Here is a 16378-nt window from a genome sequence, read left to right on the forward strand (position 1 = left end):
AAGGACACAGTTCAAAAGGTCTTCACAACCCCTCTCCTAGAAGATTTCCACTAGCCGCTTTTCATCTAGAGTCAACTTATTGGAGCCTTTATAGAACTTCCCTAGCGGCCATATTATATAAGGCGAGCTGAAAGCCTCTAGCTTTAAGGCAGTCCGGGTCCACTCCCAGTCTATAATTCTAACGATATCGTAAGATTCATTAATAAGGATGTAATCGCCCTTATTATCTAGATGCTTAAGGAAAAATTGCCCCCCTGCCGGCTCATCTTCCCAAAGAGTGTTAACAATATCTAGACAGAAACAATACGTAAGGTAAGTGTCTACCAAATGGTAGGCACCAATCTCGCCGCTAGCTATCATCATGAGATATAACTTAACCATATCAACTAACCCTTCTAGCAACAAAGTGAAAGGACTAAGCGGCCTTTTAGACTCTATTATGTATGTTACGTGTTGCACAAAGCCTTACACTACAAACTTAGTAGGGCCTAAAATAGTAAGGAGCAACCCCAAAGCTTCAAAAAGATGTCTTTCTATTTCCAGAAACACATCTACCAGCTATTACATAACTTTCTCTCTCTATGTTAGATTTGCCGCTTGCCAGACTAGGGGCATTCCATCAAGCTTCTCCGTAAGGATGTAGCTAACTCTAATTTAGTTTCCCAGGTCAGACTCACAGGCCCAGTCAAAGATTTTAGGAACTAGAATGCTAGTGCAGTCATACAGATAGGTTAGAGTGCTTGCTTTAGATCAAAGAATAAAACCACAGACTTCTTCTAGTAGTAAGGTAGTCCTAGTAAGACAAAGACACGCTAGCCAAATAATTCTATCTTTAAAAATAACCTCAGCATAACAGTTTTAGTGTCCCATCATAGAAGAGAGGTGCTTACAGGACAGGTTAACAGTGCATTAGATGCCGTCCCTTAGTTCTAATACCCTTAAACGTAACTTAGAACTATCTATTCAATCACATAGCTTGTCTATATAACAGGCTTCAGTAGCCGCATATTAAGCAGAGAAGGATAGCCAGTTTTTCTAAACGTAATAGACATAAGCTATATGTCAGGACATACTATAGAATAGGGATTACAGACCTCTAGACTAGGGCATTTGTAGAACAGTTCTAAAAGATGTTTGCTACAAAGGTGTTTATCGCAACACAGACAGTAGCCTTCTCTTTAAACAGCCGGATTTAAACACTTTTCAAAGTCGCACAACCACAGAGGCATCGCAAGAGTTATGTGTCAAGAAAAGCTTGGTCAGTTAAGGATGCAGAGGGAATCAGGAAGATGGTGATGAAGGGAGAAAATGATAAGGTAATTAGCATCAAGCTCAAACCCCCAAAGCTTAGTCACTACCTTCTGACTAGGCCCTTGTCATCCTCACGTGTTGAGACTTGCATCTGGCCACTTGAACGAGCTCCATCTAGCCAATAACAACTCTATTACAAGCGCCTAGAATTCTCTCGGCTGTTTGATTGTTTCTTATTGTTGTGCCTGTGGTAGCGAGGCCGTTTAGAAGCTTGTTGTCACGAGCGCCCGCAGTTTTATCCCCCTACTCTAAGACCATCAAATACAGACACCATCTTTTTAGAATCACCCACCAACAGACAACCCAGAATGGCTCCCAGTGCTACAGAAGTATGCCATGGGGGCGAGCCCAGAGAGAACTCGCCCCTGGAGCCCATAGCTATCAATGGAATGGGTATGTCACCTCCACCACAGTCGCTCACGTTCTTTTCAAACGCAATCCTAGCCGTGGTGTCACTTGCTGATGCTTCATTACATAGGATGCCGCCTACCCGGACAGGTCGACTCGGAATCATCATTCTGGCAGACGCTGGTCGAGAAACGCACGGGTCAAACTCCCAAAGCCCCCGAGAGTCGTTTCGACATTGACGCTCACTACCACGAGAGACTCGACAGGCCTGGCTTCTTCAACGTTCCCGGAGGCCATTTCCTGGACGGGCACCCCGAGAACTTTGACCCGACATTTTTCAATACCACCCCGGTTAAAGCTCAGTGGCTGGACTCCCAACAGCGCAGGACACTCGAGATGTGCTACGAGTCGCTGGTCTCGGCCGGCATCACTTTGGAGCGCATCTCGGGGTCCAACACAGCCGTCTTCGTGGGATCGATCATGGCTGACTACCATACGTAGTTCTTGACACACCAGTCGGGACTCTTTCACGCCATCGTTCGAACTGACAAATAGCAACATAAAAAAACGAAGAAACGTAGAGCAAATGTCAACATGGAACACTGACTTTTGTCACAACTGCGCTGCAACCGGCGTGGACATCAGGATAATCAGTAATAGAATCGGACACATGTTTAACCTGAGAGGACCCAGGTTCGAGTTTCTTTTGCTACCCCCCGCCTTGCTAGACAGCAAGACTAAACAGACAAAGAGCCAATGCTTTCTGACGCCTGCGCTTGAAAACAGCTTCACAATCAACACGGCCTGTTCATCTTCCATTTACACGATCAACGACGCCTGTCGCGCCCTTCGCATGCGGGACTGTGACGCTATAATCACGGCGGGCTTCAACCTGATCAAGAAGGACGACCAGCACATGAACACGGCCAAGCTGGGCATCCTGTCCCCCAAATTTCACATGCCACACATTCGATGCTTCTGCGGATGGCTACGCTACGGCAAGGTCGAAGGGGCCGGGACGCTGTTCTTGAAGCGCCTTTTGGACGCTATCGGGGATGGCGACCCGATCGGAGGGGTCATCCGCTGCTCGGCTGTCAACACGTAGGTGTACCTCACAAATTACTCGGGCCTATCCGTGGACGAATTCGGGAGTAGCTGGCATCAGCTTATCAAGGACTTGTTTTTGCCCTTTTGAATGAGTCCTGTGACTGCACATGGTCGAGAATGACGTTGAAAACAAGCGCTGACTCAAGTACGCGTATACATAGTACGTGACTGGGGGTATATGTGATAGGCAATAGCTATAGCAACGACGGGATCGATCTCCCAAAGAGACCCTTGCTCCATAACGCAATCTCGGCTAATCTTAACAAAGCTTGTTCGACCCGGCCGACTTAGGCAAGTGGTTATCAGTTGGAGCACATGCGCTCCGATCGGACAGGGACGCCCGCGGAACCAAATCTGCCCCCATTGGCTCGGGCGCGAGGATATATTCCACGATATCTCCACCTTCCCTTTATCGATGTTTTCCCCCTCGAGGACATGGGAGCGGTCTCCCCAGTCTGTTGCTTCCCGATGCGTGTTCAACACCGCGCTCGGGTGCAACCTTGCGGTGGAAGCCCCCACGATGCCGTCAGCACGATAAGCCGCCGCCGGCAGTTGCACCGAGGGCGGAGGGGTCTCTGCTCCATCATGGGCCGCTGGGCTGGCGCGTATAAGTAGATCGAAGGCGACCGCCCCAGTAGACGTTGCAGTCGTGGCACCTCTCGCGCTCTCTGTCTCTTCAGTCTCGTCCGTCCGTCTGTCTGTCTCTTCTGTCGCCCGAACTCGCACCGGCCCATCTGCGTTTCGTCCGCATTCCGTTCCCCGAGACATATCAAATAAACAACAACAACAACAACAGACCGAAGCAGCCATGAGATTCGCGTCCATCCTCGCCACGGTCGCCGCCGTCGCCTCGGCCGGCGTCTCCGCCGCCCCCCTCGAGCCTCGCGCCTCGACCTTCATCGAGGTTCCGCTGCCGTCCCCCCTGAACTGGATGGCCGGCAGGTCGCTCTTCCCGAGCCAGGTCATCGCCTCGTACAACGCCGACATCGGCGACTACACCTCCGAGACCTGGGCCGCCCACGTGTTGGAAAAGTGCAAGACCTTCACGGCCTGCACCTCCAGCATGACTTTCTCGGGTACGCGCCCTTCCCCTTCCGCTCCGTCGCCTCCTCCTTTCCGTTTGTGATCTTGTGAGACTCCGACGTCCGTCGTGGCGTCCGGAGGAAGGGAACATCCCCCGGCTGACGTGTTTTCGTGATACTCTGCAGGCATCAACAGCGGCAGCACAGGCGGCCGTTACTGGTTCGGTTATGTCTACAGAGGCGGTGCCACGACGGTGGACGACTACGAGCGCGACGATGCGGCGGAGGACGGCATTGCGGACTCGGTAGCGTACACCATCACTGCCTAGTACGCAGGCGCACCTAGCATAGCGAAGGACCGGGAGGGCGTAGTAAAGCCTCGTGATAATACCCAATAGTAGTAGTACCTAATAGAGCATGAGAATGGCCAAACGCGACCACCACCCGCAACGCTTGGTTCTGGTGCTGCCCATGTCGAATAACTCGTCGTCCCAAGGGGTCTCATCAGCCATGAGTCGATTGATACGCCACTGTGTGGAGCAGCGACTGGGCCGGGAGCCGTATGATCCTTCTGTGCAGTAGACGCTCCCAGAATGAGAATGCCGCAGTTGTATATCGAGGTTTTGCGGAGGTTCAACATTTCGCCTCATGAATCGAGGACAAATAGGCCCTTGATTTCTCGCAGGGCCTTTTCCAAGCCTGTCGGGGATACTTGAAAAATAAAGATAAAAAATAGCCAAAGTGGCCTATCTAGGGCAGCCGCCGGCGAGCCCGTGCCTTCGTCTGATCCCCGTCGGCAAAGAGCTGCGCGAGTCAATTCGCCCATCGTGCATGGCAACAAATGGCGCGGCAGGAAATGCGGACCGGCAGGGCGGGCTTGGCGTTCTGTGTCCGTAGTATGTAAAGTTCGCGGGCCAGTCGTCGATCCGGCCTACCAAGCCCTCCCGGTGACCCGGGCAGAAATGGACCTCCCTTCTCGGACCAGGCCGGAGCTCAGGCCCGGATACCAAGTAGGCCGATTCTCAGGTACGCCGTCGCGCGTTTGGAACTCTGGAGGTCAAAGAAAAAGGAAAGAAGGAAAAACGGGAAACCAATAGTAGCCCCGACCTGAAGAAACCACCCCGCAAGCACGCCTTCTCAGACGACGCTTCTTTTACGCCGCTCGTTCCTCAAATCAGAGTCACCAGGTCAGTCCCTACTGCCGGAAACTCAAAACACTCGTTTACCACGTCACATAAAGTCAAGATGGAGTTCGTTACCATCTTTTCCGTCCTGATAGGACATCTTGAATGGGCCAAGTTGATACGAAAACCTACTCGCTTTGTTGTGATGTCTGGAGGTGGGCAGCCATGTGACCGTCGATGACACCTCTCGCCGAACTGCTATGTGCCGCATACCCTAGTCTCCGGATCGGTGGACCTCTCGGCCGGACCGTCCAGGCATCTCTCCAGTCTCTCGGCGCCCACCTTTTGTGAGACAGGGTGGTAGAGAGCGGACGATGACGGGGCCGACAGGAGGCTGAGCCAGGCCACTACTGGCGATAGCGACCAGAACTACAGCCATTTGGAGTAATGCCATTCGAGGCGCCCGCACAATGGAGTGATGAGCTTGCGTTGCGTTGCTTCTTAGTGGTTGCGGTACGGAGATCAGCCATGATGTCCGAGTGGGGAACCATAGCCTATATCATTGCACCCTCGTCCGAACTCGGGTCAGCTTGACAGGGTCCAACCCAATGTCGCAATCCTAGAATGAGATGCAACGAGAGATGATCGAGTTTGAGAGCTAGACGCGTCCGTCAACCACCGTTCTACCGTGCCGGGTTCCGGGTCACGATGCGAGGCGCATAGGAAAATTATCGCTGAGAGGCGCAGCAGGTGCATTTCGACGTTTCCCGTTTGGGACATCCATTCGAGGAGGGCCCGTATCTCGGTTTGCTAGAAACGTGGTATTTGGATGTTTCCCGTTTGGGAAATGCATTCGAGGCGGCGATCCGGCAGGTCACGAAGAGTCTCCGCCGATATCCGTACTTTGAATCTTTTTCCGTTTGCCTGGTCGGCACGTTGACGTTCAGTGCGTGCAAGGCGTAGGTGTAGATGTAGGTGTAATAATCAAGTGTAGGTAACAGGAAGGATAAACGAAAGATTGATGGTTGAAGACACACACACGACTGGCACCTGGTATGATGGTATATGCGTCAAGTATCACCTGTCACCTGACACTTGACAGCTGGCTATCCCTTGCCGACTAGCGTTACGGTAGAGAACCGGGCGTTCGATCCCCACTTTACCGCACTCGCTTAGGTACGTACCTGCCACCGCTAAGAGAAGCTTGTTAATGGTACGGCGCCTTGGCGCGAACTTGGCCTTCTCGGCGTCTTCCCACGATCCATCTTACATGCACACACTCCCAAAGACAGCCAGAAGCCTGCCGTCAACCCTTAGTTTGTCTCCATTCCGCGTAAGCACGCAGCTCTTTGCGGGTCTTTACCGGAACTCGCCGGCGAGTGGACTCCCTTGGGAGTCTTTCTTCTTTGCTTCGCCCCAATCTGTATGGCTGGGTATACGGCCCTCCCTGTCTTCGCGATGGGCGGCCCTGTTGGGTATCTCCCTTCTATCTGGGGCGTTTTCGCGGATACATATATATGTGCCGTTTGTCCCCATGAATCCAAAATGTAAGTCTACAGACCATAGAATCAGCTTTGCCCTTCTCTCCTGGATATCGAGACTCTTGCACGTTGGCCAGAACTCCTCACCAATCATCCTTTAAGCTTCCACCACGACGGGCTTCCCTGACTGGGAGCATAAGAAACAGGTCTTCGTCTATATCAGTGCCTCGCATCTGCTCAGTCCACCACCATGGTAGTCATATACTTGGGAAAGAAGGTTTACCGGTCGATCAAGCGTTCGACATCGACGCCGGCAACCGAAAAAGGAACCTATCGTGATGACAATGGCTCAGCGACACAAGTCACAAAAGCGAGCGCGTCAACATGCGACCATCAACATGACCCTGCCACTGGGCCGTGTCCGACATGCAAGTCTGCCCGGCGAGCGCAACGCATATACAGATGCAGGCTCTTCGCCGGCCTGATACTCCCCTTCGTCTTACAAGCCCTGGACGTCACGATTGTGAGAGCCGACCGAGTACACACATACAGGTCTTCATCATGACTAACAAACAACGTATGATACAGATCGCAAGTGCACTGCCCTGGATCGCAGCCGACTTCCGTAAGCCCCCCCTCCCCCCCAAAGCTCCGTGGTGTCTTTCCTGCCGTCTAACCCAACGCACAGACGAGACCGGCCAGCTCAACTGGATCATCGCCGCCTTCAACCTCACGTCCGCGGCCTTCATCCCTTTCTGGGGCCAGATGGCCGACATCTTTGGGCGCCACGTCTCGATGCAGGCCTGTCTAGTGCTGATGCTCGTGGGCAGCGCGCTCTGCACCGGCGCGCCCGTCACCGCCTTCCCCGTCCTCCTGCTCGGTCGCGCATTCCAGGGCCTGGCCTGCGCCGGGCTGAACGTCCTGGTCCGCGTCATCCTCGCCGACAAGGTGACGCTGCGCGAGAATGCAATGAACTGGTCCATCTTCTCTTTTCTAGGCGGTGTCCTTGGATGGGGCCTCGGTCCTGTCGTGGGAGGTGAGTCGGCCCCGCGAAAGCTTGCTTCTGAGACGGCCTCGTCTTACCAAAAAACTTTAGGCTACATCACCAGCGGGTCGTCCTGGCGGTGGTGCTTCGGAATCAACCTGCCCATCGCGTTCGTCAGCATGCTCGCCATCTACTTCGTCCTCCGGTCGGAGCTCCTGGGCCCCCAGCCGATCCCCCAGCTCGACGAGACGACCGATACCGGCCGACGGACGACGTTCGTAAAACGTCTCCAGACGATCGACGTCGGGGGACAGGTCCTCTTCCTGTTCGGCCTCGGCTTGCTGATCCTCGGCCTGACGTGGGGCGGCGCGACGTACTCCTGGACGAGCCCCGCCGTTCTTGCGACGCTTATCCTCGGAGTCTTGATCAGCGTCTCCTTTGTCGCCTGGGAGTACCACATGGCCCCCGGCATGGCCCTGGCTCGCCGATTCCCGTGGCAGCAGGCCATGATTCCATGGGAGCTGGTCCGCAATAGGGACATCGGTCTCCTATTCTACACCTCGTTCGCCACCGGGATGGCCATGTACTCGGTGCTGTACTTCTGCAACATCTACTTCACGATAGTGAAGCTCAAGCCTGCGGATCAGGCCGGCGTGCAGCTGCTGTACTTCGCTCCGGGTCTGGGAGGTGAGTGCCCCCCCCCCTTCGTGCTCAACCGAGGAGCTTACTGACGGGTCGGTTCCCAGTTGGCGTTTACATGTCCACTTTCATGTGCAACGCGTGGCCGCGCAAGACGTTCCCGCCCATCTTCATCGGGTCCGTTCTCGAGATGATAGGCGTCGGGCTGCTGGCCTGGGCCATCAACACCGAGCACGACCCGACCGTCTACGGGATGATGGCCCTCACCGGGGTCGGCACCGGCCTACGCATGATGCCTGGTAAGTCTCTCGCGGGCCTCTCAGCCCTTGCCCATGAGCCACACGGCTAACTTTGGACAGTCCAGCTCCACGGTATCGGCTACTTCCCCAGGAAGATCGCGGCCGTCATCTCCCTCATGGCCGTCGCCTACCCCTTTGGCGGGACCCTCGGCCTGACCATCATGACGACCGTCTTCAACAACACGTCGGGGAACGGCGACGGCTTTGGAACGCTCAAGGGCCTCCCCAACGCGGTACAGCAACGCTTCATCCACGAGGCCAAGATGGGCGTCGTCTGGGCCTTTGTCGCCATCACCCCCTTTATGATTCTTGTGAGTCTGTTTGAAGACGCCGCGTCGCAGCAGGGAGCTAACATGGAGTGTGTCCGCAGTGCACTGTACTCGCTTCCTTGCTGGGCAACGTATACATCGGCAAGGCCGGCGACGGCGATGGCGAGCAGAGCAACGCCATATACGAGGGCGTCTACATCCTCAGCTGGTTCCGCAAGGGTGGTGCTGAGAAGAACATCAAGACCCGGGAGCACCAGCCGGACGAGGAGGCGACTTTGTAGCGAGCCAGGTCATTAGAGTAGAACGGTAGATGGATAGATGGAGACTTTTCCTTTGTTCCCGCCGGTTTATTTTTGGGTATTTTCTAATTGGGGTACGAGATCTGGGCGCACGTCGCGAGAGGAAGAAGCCAGGAGACTGCGTGCTGGTCCGCCGAGGGCAACGGTGGCCGGTGAAAAAGAAAGAAAGAAACAAAACAAAAAACACAACAACGCGGAAGTAAGCATGTAGATCATTCCAAGATACCCTAGGCAAAACAATCTCTCATTTGCGTCTCTCTCTTCGAGGACCAAGCGAAACGAAAACAAAGAAAACCGGCCTCACCCGGTGACGTATGCGGGACACGAACCTGGCCGGGGCTGAAAACAGGTCAACAATCAAACATGAGATGCTCTGATGTAAACCCGGTGCCCCCCCTACATGGTCGAAGCGACAAGGCGGCCAAGCTGTGGCTCGAGTAGGAAAGTGGGCTGTGTGTGCGTGTGTCCGGGCGTGCGTCGTCGTCACGGTGCGGCCGGCGGCCGGGGTTCCTCTTCGGACCTCGTCTCGTTCCTTCTCACGCCGCGCACCTCTGCGCCGCTTTCGCTCGATCCCACCCTCTCATTAAAAAAAAGGCCAGAACATGAGCTGCATTCCTTAGAGGGCGTCGCCAATTTTCTCACCCTGGGACCCCGCGGAATAGCGCGCCCATCCTCTTATTCCGCCACTGCCCGCCACCCCCCAAAATCCATTGCCTCATCTCCCATTTTCTTCGTCATGGACACCGAACCGGTCGCCGGAACCACCACCACCACCACCACCACCACCACCACCATCGTCGGCGCCGCCCCGCCCGACGACGACGACGACGACGAGGAGGAGGAGGAGACCCGCCCGGGCGGCGCGCGGACAACCTCGGCCCCCCGGTTCTGGATCGACTTCTCCCTCTTCGACGACGGCCTCGACGCCGCCGCCACTGCAGCAGCAGCAACAGCCGACACCCTTCCGCGCTTCCACCGCTTCCCGGACCTGCCCCCGGAGATCCGCATCAAGATCTGGTCCTACCTCGTCGCCCCCCGCGTGGTCGCCGCCTGCTGCTTCGAGCGCGACCACCGCCTGCCCGCCCGCTCCGTCCCCGCCCCCTGCGAGCCCTCTTCGTCGTCGTCGCCGCCAACGTGCCCGGTGGCGGCAACGGCGGCGGCGCCCATGGTCTTCAACCCCACCTGCCCCGTCCTCCTCCTCGTCTGCCGCGAGTCCCGCGCCCTGGGCCTCGCGCATTACGAGCTCGCCTTCTCCTGGCGCGTGTCGGCCCTTGCCGCCGCCGTCGCCCGCCCGCCCCGCGCCTGGTTCAACTTCCGCCTCGACGCCCTCTACCTCGCCGGCGCCCTCGACCCCCGCGACCGCTACGGCTTCGACACCCCCGTCGTCCGCTTCCTGCGCCCCCGCGACGCCCGCCGCGTCCGCCGCCTCGCCTGCGCCTTCTCCGCCCTGCGCTACCCCGAGCGCGGGCCCCGACCCGGCCTTCGGCTGCCTGTGGCACGTCGTCGACCGCTTCCCCCGCGCCCGCCGCCTCGTGCTCGCCGTCGCGCCCCGCGACGAGGAGGCCATGGGCCCGTGCCGGCCGCTGACCGTCGCCGCTGCCGCCGACGACAATGACGACGATGGCGACGACGACGACAGCAACGTCGTGCGGCAGGTCTGGGACGGCTGGGTCCGCGGCACGACCGTCACGACCGCCCGAGTCGCCGACACCCAGGTCCTGCTGGTCAGGGAGGCCGACCTGGCCGACGTAATGGCGTCCCACGCCCAGGAGGACGAGGGCGAGCGGAAGGGGAGGCCGAGGCGGGTCGCATTATGAACGCGCAAGCGGGGGAGGGGGGGGACGAAGGATTTGTTTCTGCATCGCAAGGGAGTTTCTGGCCAACTTTTGTTTCGCTTTTCTACCCCCTCCCGGGTTTTGTTATTTGTGGCATCTTCTTTTTCTTTCTTCAGGGTGAACCTATGGTACAAGTGTGGTTTTACATGGAATAGAGTAGAGAGACGGAGAGAGAGAGAGAGAGGGATTGATCTGTTAATGCTGCCCGCGCCCAATGATGATGAAGTCGGGTATGCCCCAATAACCAAAAACGCCGTTGCCGTTGCGCCCATTTTTTTGTTGTATTTTTCCCTCCCAGAAGCTCTCAAGACTAGCGTTATTAACGCCCCCCCGCCGCCAATCCTCGTCGACTGGCAATCCCCGCTCTTGGAAGAGCTCGGCTCATCCCTTCTTCCCCAGGCCCTCAAACGCAGGGCTGGGGCTGTCCCCTTGCCTCCGCATCCCGCCCAACAGCCAGTCCGTCAGCCCGACGACCTTGGCGCCAACGCCCTTCTCCCACTCGCCGCCCTCCTGCACCGTCTCGATCGTGTGGCTCAGGATCCGCCCCTCGGCGTCAAACTGGAACACGAACAGGCCCGTGAACGCCTTGTCTCCGCCCCCCGTCGTCGTCGTCGTCGTCGTCGTCGTCGCAGCCGCAGCCGCCGCCGCCGCCGCCGTCGTCGACCCGTTCTTCTTGCTGGTCGCGCACCACCGCACCACCAGCTGCTCGGGGATCGCGCCCGGGCGCAGCGGCGCGAAGTGGATGGGATGCTTCGTCACGCGCTCCGACATGATGGACAGCCGCACGTTGCCGACCAGGGGCAGGCGGTTCCAGGCGATCGGCGAGGTCCAGAGGGCGGCGGTGTAGGCGACGCGGCCCGAGACGGTCGGAAGGTGCGGGTGCGTCGTCGGGAAGAGGTGTAGCGAGATGTTGGGGGCGAGGATCTCCTGCGGGAGCGGGGACTGTAGGACCGACGGGAGGTGGTCTTGGAGGATTCGGAGGGCTGTCAACCGTGGGAGACTGCGCGTCAGCAAGGTCTGGTAAAGGAGAAGGAAGAAGGAGGAAATGGAGGAGGAGGAGGGTGGCACGCACTCTTGCCGAGGTTGGCCTTGTTCTCATCACCGGGCTTCTTGCCGGGACTCCCGCCGTTGCCGGAGAGGACCGTGTTGGAGGGATTGAAGTAGCGGTTCGAGGCATCGCGGTGCTTCGTTCCGTCGCGCGTCGGGACGAACAGAGGCGACAGCGGCGTCGATGCCACCACAGCGGCGGCAGCGGCGGCGGCGGGGACCGAGGTTCGGGCGGTGGCGGCGTTCGCGGTCGCGCTGGACCACAGCTGCGAGGTCAGCGGGGACGCCGCGGCGGAGCGGACGCCGGGAGACGTAGTGAGGCGCACAGCGGCCATGGGTCCTGGACAACCGGTCATCATAAATGATTTCGAGGGGGATGCATTGGGTATATATCGCGGACACGGAAGTAACAGGTTGAGGGTGTTGTTGAAGAAAAAAAAAAAAAACCATCCGGGGTGATAAGGCGGAAAGAGCTGATGTCAAGAAACCGTAGGTGACTTGACTACAGGGCAAGGAGCTCCAGCTGAGTTAGCCGGGGAAGGGGGTGTGGAGAAGGACCCGCGCGACCGGATGAGCTGTGCCCCACTTTGATATCGGGTCGGAGGAAATGGCCGAACTTTTGAACATTCGAGAAGGCCGTACCAAAAACCATGTCCAATTTGTGTACGGAAAACTCCCTTCCGCAGCTTATATAGAACGTTGATCGTATATGATACCTATCTAATAGTATGCTTTTTTCTTTCTTTCTTCGAGGCCCATGCCACGCCCTCGCAATAAACGCCAAATAACCCACACACAGGCTTTTCTCGTGATACACTCTCGAGGGTACTGTACTATACATACTGTGCCGCCCCCCCGGCCCCCCATCATCTCGGGTGAGGGAATTCGTCCTCGAGCTGCAACCGCACGCCGACGTTCATGCTGATGAGTTCTTGCACCAGAAGCTTGGCGGCGTACGGCATCGTCATCTGCGTCACCTCCCTGGTGCTCTTGCACGTGTGGCAGTACCCCTTGTAACCGAACAAGCCGCATTGTTGGCAAATGTCGATTTGTGTTCCGTCCGAGCTGATCATGAGACGCTCCAATAGCAGCTGAGAAGCTCCGTACGCGATCAGACAATCGCGCTCCATCTCACCCAGACGAAGACCGCCGTCGCGGGATCGTCCTTCCGTCGGCTGCCGCGTGAGGATGGCTCTGGGGCCCCGGGAACGAGAATGCATCTTGTCTTGAACCATGTGCTTTAGGCGCTGGTAGTAGATGGGCCCGTTGAAGATGTAGGCCTCCAACGGCTCTCCCGTGATGCCCGAGGTGAAGTAGTCTTTGCCCTCCCACGAGAAGCCGTGGTCAACCAGCGCAGCGCTCATCTGCTCCAGCGGATGCGACCGGAAAGCGTCGCCGAAACCGTAGTCTTTCCGCCCGTCCAGCACCGAAGCCTTTCCGGTCAAGCACTCGAGCAGCTTGCCGACAGTCATACGAGAGGGGAAACCGTGGGGGTTCATGATGATATCGGGGACCAGGCCCGTGTCCGAGAATGGTAGATCTTCCTGGTCGACGATGATGCCCACCACACCCTTTTGTCCGTGACGAGACGAGAACTTGTCTCCGAGCTCGGGCCTTCTTGTCTGTCTCGTCTGCACCTTGACCACCATCGTCTCCCTCTCCGTGTGGGAGACCATGACCTTGTCGATGTACGCGGGGTCCGCGATCCTGTACGAGATGGACGAGTCGCGGAATTCGCTGGGCCCGCGGTCCATGCCGATGCCCGTAGATCCCGTATCGAGCGGTGTTTCCTTCTTGATCATGACCTCGCCCGAGTTGACCTTGTAGCCCACGATCGCCAGGCCGTCGTCGTCCAGGGCCTCGTGCTTGGTCGTTCTTCCGTTCTCGTCGTTCACCGGGTCTCCGATACGCTCTCGTCGGCCGTTCGGGTACTTCTGCAGCTCGGCCGTGTATTTGCGGAACACTTGGCAACGCCCGAAACCGCGATCGCAAGACGCCTTGTTCAACACCAGGGCGTCCTCAATATCGTATCCAGAGTATGACATGACAATGACGGTTGCGTTCTGTCCGGCCGGGAGTTTGTCGTAGTTGACCAGCTGGATCGTCTTGGAAATGACCATTGGCCTTTGTGGATAGACGAGCGTGTAGAGCAACGTGTCGATACGGTTGAACTGGTTGTATGCAATCGCGCCGATGGCTTGCTTACCCATGGCACACTGGTAAGTGTTTCGGGGAGACTGGTTGTGGTGCGGGAAAGGGATGAGACCGGCAACCGCACCGAGGACGGTGAATGGCTCGATCTCCATGTGGGTGGTGAGGGGGGTGACGTCCTTTTCGTACAGGGCCACAAGGGTGTCGTTCTCCTCGTTGACGTCGAGATACTCGACGATGCCGTGGGTCAGAAAGTCGTCAAAAGTGGCCCTGCCGAGCTGCAGCAGGCGCAGGTGCTCTTCCTTGAGCTTGGGCTTGCCGTTCCTGACAATGATATAGGGCCGGCAAATGCGTCCCTCGTCAGTCGCGATGTGAACAGCGTTGAAGTGATTGTTGATATGGATGCTGACGAAGGGAGAGATCCAGCCGCGTCTCCGCATCGTCCTGAACTTGCCGGCAAACCGTTTCGGGTATCTCGTGAGTGCAAAGGGCGTTCCGTTGATGTGAATGACGTACGAGGTCTCGCGGTGCATCTCGCCGCCTGAGAAGTTTCTGATGGGTTCGACGCCAGCATCAAGGGTAAAGACCCATCGCTTGACGGGCGCCTCCTCGACGTTGGTCGTGATGTGTGTCATGAGCGCCAAGTTCTTGACCAAACCGCAGGCTTCACCTTCGGGCGTGTCCGAAGTACACAGCATACCCCACTGGGATGGCTGAAGCGCACGAGGGCCACTGACTTTGCGGGTCTTTTCGAACTGGGAGCTGATTCTCGTCATCATGCCGAGTGCGCTGATGTAACTGAGACGACTGAGGACGTGGGTGACGCCGGCTCGGTTCATGTTGAAACGCTTGACAGTCCAGTTGCCCGTCTGGATTGCGCGGTTGATGCCCTGGCCGATCATGTTGGCATGATTGCTAATCATGTTGACAGCATCGAGAGGGACGGCTCGGTTGTCCTTTTTCAAGACCTTGTCGATGCTGCTCTTGACGTTGCCGCAGAACTGCTTGAACAAATCTTCGAAAAGCAGAGAGAGAAGCTGGCCAGCCAACTCGAGACGCTTGTTTCCAACAAAGTCGCGATCGTCGACAAGACTGGGGTCGTTCTGCGCCATGAGAACACGGCGTGTCATGAATGCCACGTAGATTGCCTTTGGGTAGAAGTCCAGACCCTCGATGGGGACGTGGGCGATGATGAGGTTTGCCAAGGCGTCGAGGGCCTCCTCGACGTGGTTCCGTCGTACCTGGGCCGCGAAGGGGACTCTGCTCTTACCCATCTTCACCCTCGCGCCAATGTATTCCAGCGCTTGTTGCTGGGTGTAGACGCCGGCCTTGGTTGCTTCCTCGAACTGGACGAGGAATTCGTCCTGGTATTTCCCGTTGTCGCCGGCCACGAGCTGCATGATTTCGTAATCCGTCAAGCCTCCCAGCGCCTTGAGGATGATGACAATCGGGATGCCCTCGACCAAGATGTTGGCCGTCAGGAGAATCCGGTCCTTCTTGAGCGTCACGTACGTCTTGGACTTGCGCTCGTGAGTCGAACTGGTTACTGAGGCTGTGATGACGCTGTTCTTCTCGTCGGCTTCGACGATGACACGGTTCTTGCTGAGCTGTTCCTGGATGAGAATGACCTTTTCCGTGCCGTTGATGATGAAGTAACCGCCGGGGTCCAAGGGACACTCGTTCATGCGTGACATTTCTGCGTTGTTGGCCCCGCCAAGTCTGCAGATGGAGCTCTTCAGCATGACGGGCAGGCGGCCAAGCGGGACATTCTTGCGCACAATCTTGGACTTGTCACGGATGTAGGCGATATCCACCATGATGGGTGCGGCGTATGTCATGTCGCGCAGGCGACATTCCATCGGCGTGACTTCATTCTGGGCCCTGATGTCGTTGAAGTCGACGCGACTGGGCCGCTCGACTCTGATATCAGTGAACCTGAGAGGAAATTAGAAAAGTGACCCATGAGGCGAGGGGTGTATGTGTGTGAGATAGAGAGAGATCTTCGCAACGTACTCGAGCCAGAAGGAGCTGTTGACGTCGCTCCGGATAATGCGGTTGGCACGGACAATCTCCTTGATCTCATTCTCGACAAAGAAGTTGTAAGAGTCGATGTGCTGCTTGACGAGACCCTTGACCTTGAGGAAGGCGGGCAGCAGCTGAAATTTGTCTTCCTTTGTCGAGATGGGATCTGTGAGCTTCTTTCCGTTGTAGAAAGGCTCCAGGAGAGCCTCGAAGCCGTCGTCTTGCATGTTCGTCACCGTATGTCTGCCACTCTCATCATGTGTCGGAACGGGTCGGCAACGCAGGAGAGGATCTACCGCAGAATTTTGTGACTGCAGTCGGTCGAGTCACATCGTGAGTCTGAACAGAAGGTGGCGGGCAGCGAAAAGTTTGGCCCCGCGATACCGGGTGGCGCCAGCTGCCCCACCGGTGCTCGGTGACCTTTGCCTGAGTGTTTGGC

The 16378-nt window shown here is 57.0% G+C and overlaps 6 protein-coding genes across 6 annotated transcripts; 4 read left to right on the forward strand and 2 right to left on the reverse strand.

Moving 5' to 3' along the window:
- Positions 1–1619: 1619 nt before the first annotated feature.
- GLRG_08640 (beta-ketoacyl synthase domain-containing protein) lies at positions 1620–2764 on the forward strand (the record flags this gene model as incomplete). Its single annotated transcript, XM_008099190.1, has 4 exons — positions 1620–1704; positions 1790–2156; positions 2233–2352; positions 2446–2764. 4 exons carry the CDS (start codon positions 1620–1622, stop codon positions 2762–2764), a joined length of 891 nt encoding a protein of 296 aa, XP_008097381.1.
- Positions 2765–3574: 810 nt separating this feature from the next.
- On the forward strand, positions 3575–4117 carry GLRG_08641 (uncharacterized protein; the record flags this gene model as incomplete). The annotated part of the gene is made up of 2 exons (XM_008099191.1): positions 3575–3842; positions 3975–4117. 2 exons carry the CDS (start codon positions 3575–3577, stop codon positions 4115–4117), a joined length of 411 nt encoding a protein of 136 aa, XP_008097382.1.
- Positions 4118–6643: 2526 nt separating this feature from the next.
- Positions 6644–8866, forward strand: GLRG_08642 (major facilitator superfamily transporter; the record flags this gene model as incomplete). The annotated part of the gene is made up of 7 exons (XM_008099192.1): positions 6644–6916; positions 6982–7018; positions 7082–7429; positions 7490–8065; positions 8125–8316; positions 8377–8627; positions 8687–8866. 7 exons carry the CDS (start codon positions 6644–6646, stop codon positions 8864–8866), a joined length of 1857 nt encoding a protein of 618 aa, XP_008097383.1.
- A 754-nt stretch (positions 8867–9620) lies between these two features.
- GLRG_08643 (uncharacterized protein) lies at positions 9621–10499 on the forward strand (the record flags this gene model as incomplete). The annotated part of the gene is made up of 1 exon (XM_008099193.1): positions 9621–10499. One exon carries the CDS (start codon positions 9621–9623, stop codon positions 10497–10499), a length of 879 nt encoding a protein of 292 aa, XP_008097384.1.
- Positions 10500–11100: 601 nt separating this feature from the next.
- Positions 11101–12101, reverse strand: GLRG_08644 (uncharacterized protein; the record flags this gene model as incomplete). The annotated part of the gene is made up of 2 exons (XM_008099194.1): positions 11101–11702; positions 11792–12101. The coding sequence occupies 2 exons, from the start codon at positions 12099–12101 to the stop codon at positions 11101–11103; spliced, it is 912 nt and encodes a 303-aa protein (XP_008097385.1).
- A 531-nt stretch (positions 12102–12632) lies between these two features.
- On the reverse strand, positions 12633–16166 carry GLRG_08645 (RNA polymerase Rpb2; the record flags this gene model as incomplete). Its single annotated transcript, XM_008099195.1, has 2 exons — positions 12633–15852; positions 15931–16166. 2 exons carry the CDS (start codon positions 16164–16166, stop codon positions 12633–12635), a joined length of 3456 nt encoding a protein of 1151 aa, XP_008097386.1.
- Positions 16167–16378: the final 212 nt, after the last annotated feature.

Source organism: Colletotrichum graminicola (genome assembly GCF_000149035.1).
Source record: "Colletotrichum graminicola M1.001 genomic scaffold supercont1.40, whole genome shotgun sequence".
In the NCBI taxonomy this organism is placed as follows: Eukaryota; Fungi; Ascomycota; class Sordariomycetes; order Glomerellales; family Glomerellaceae; genus Colletotrichum; species Colletotrichum graminicola.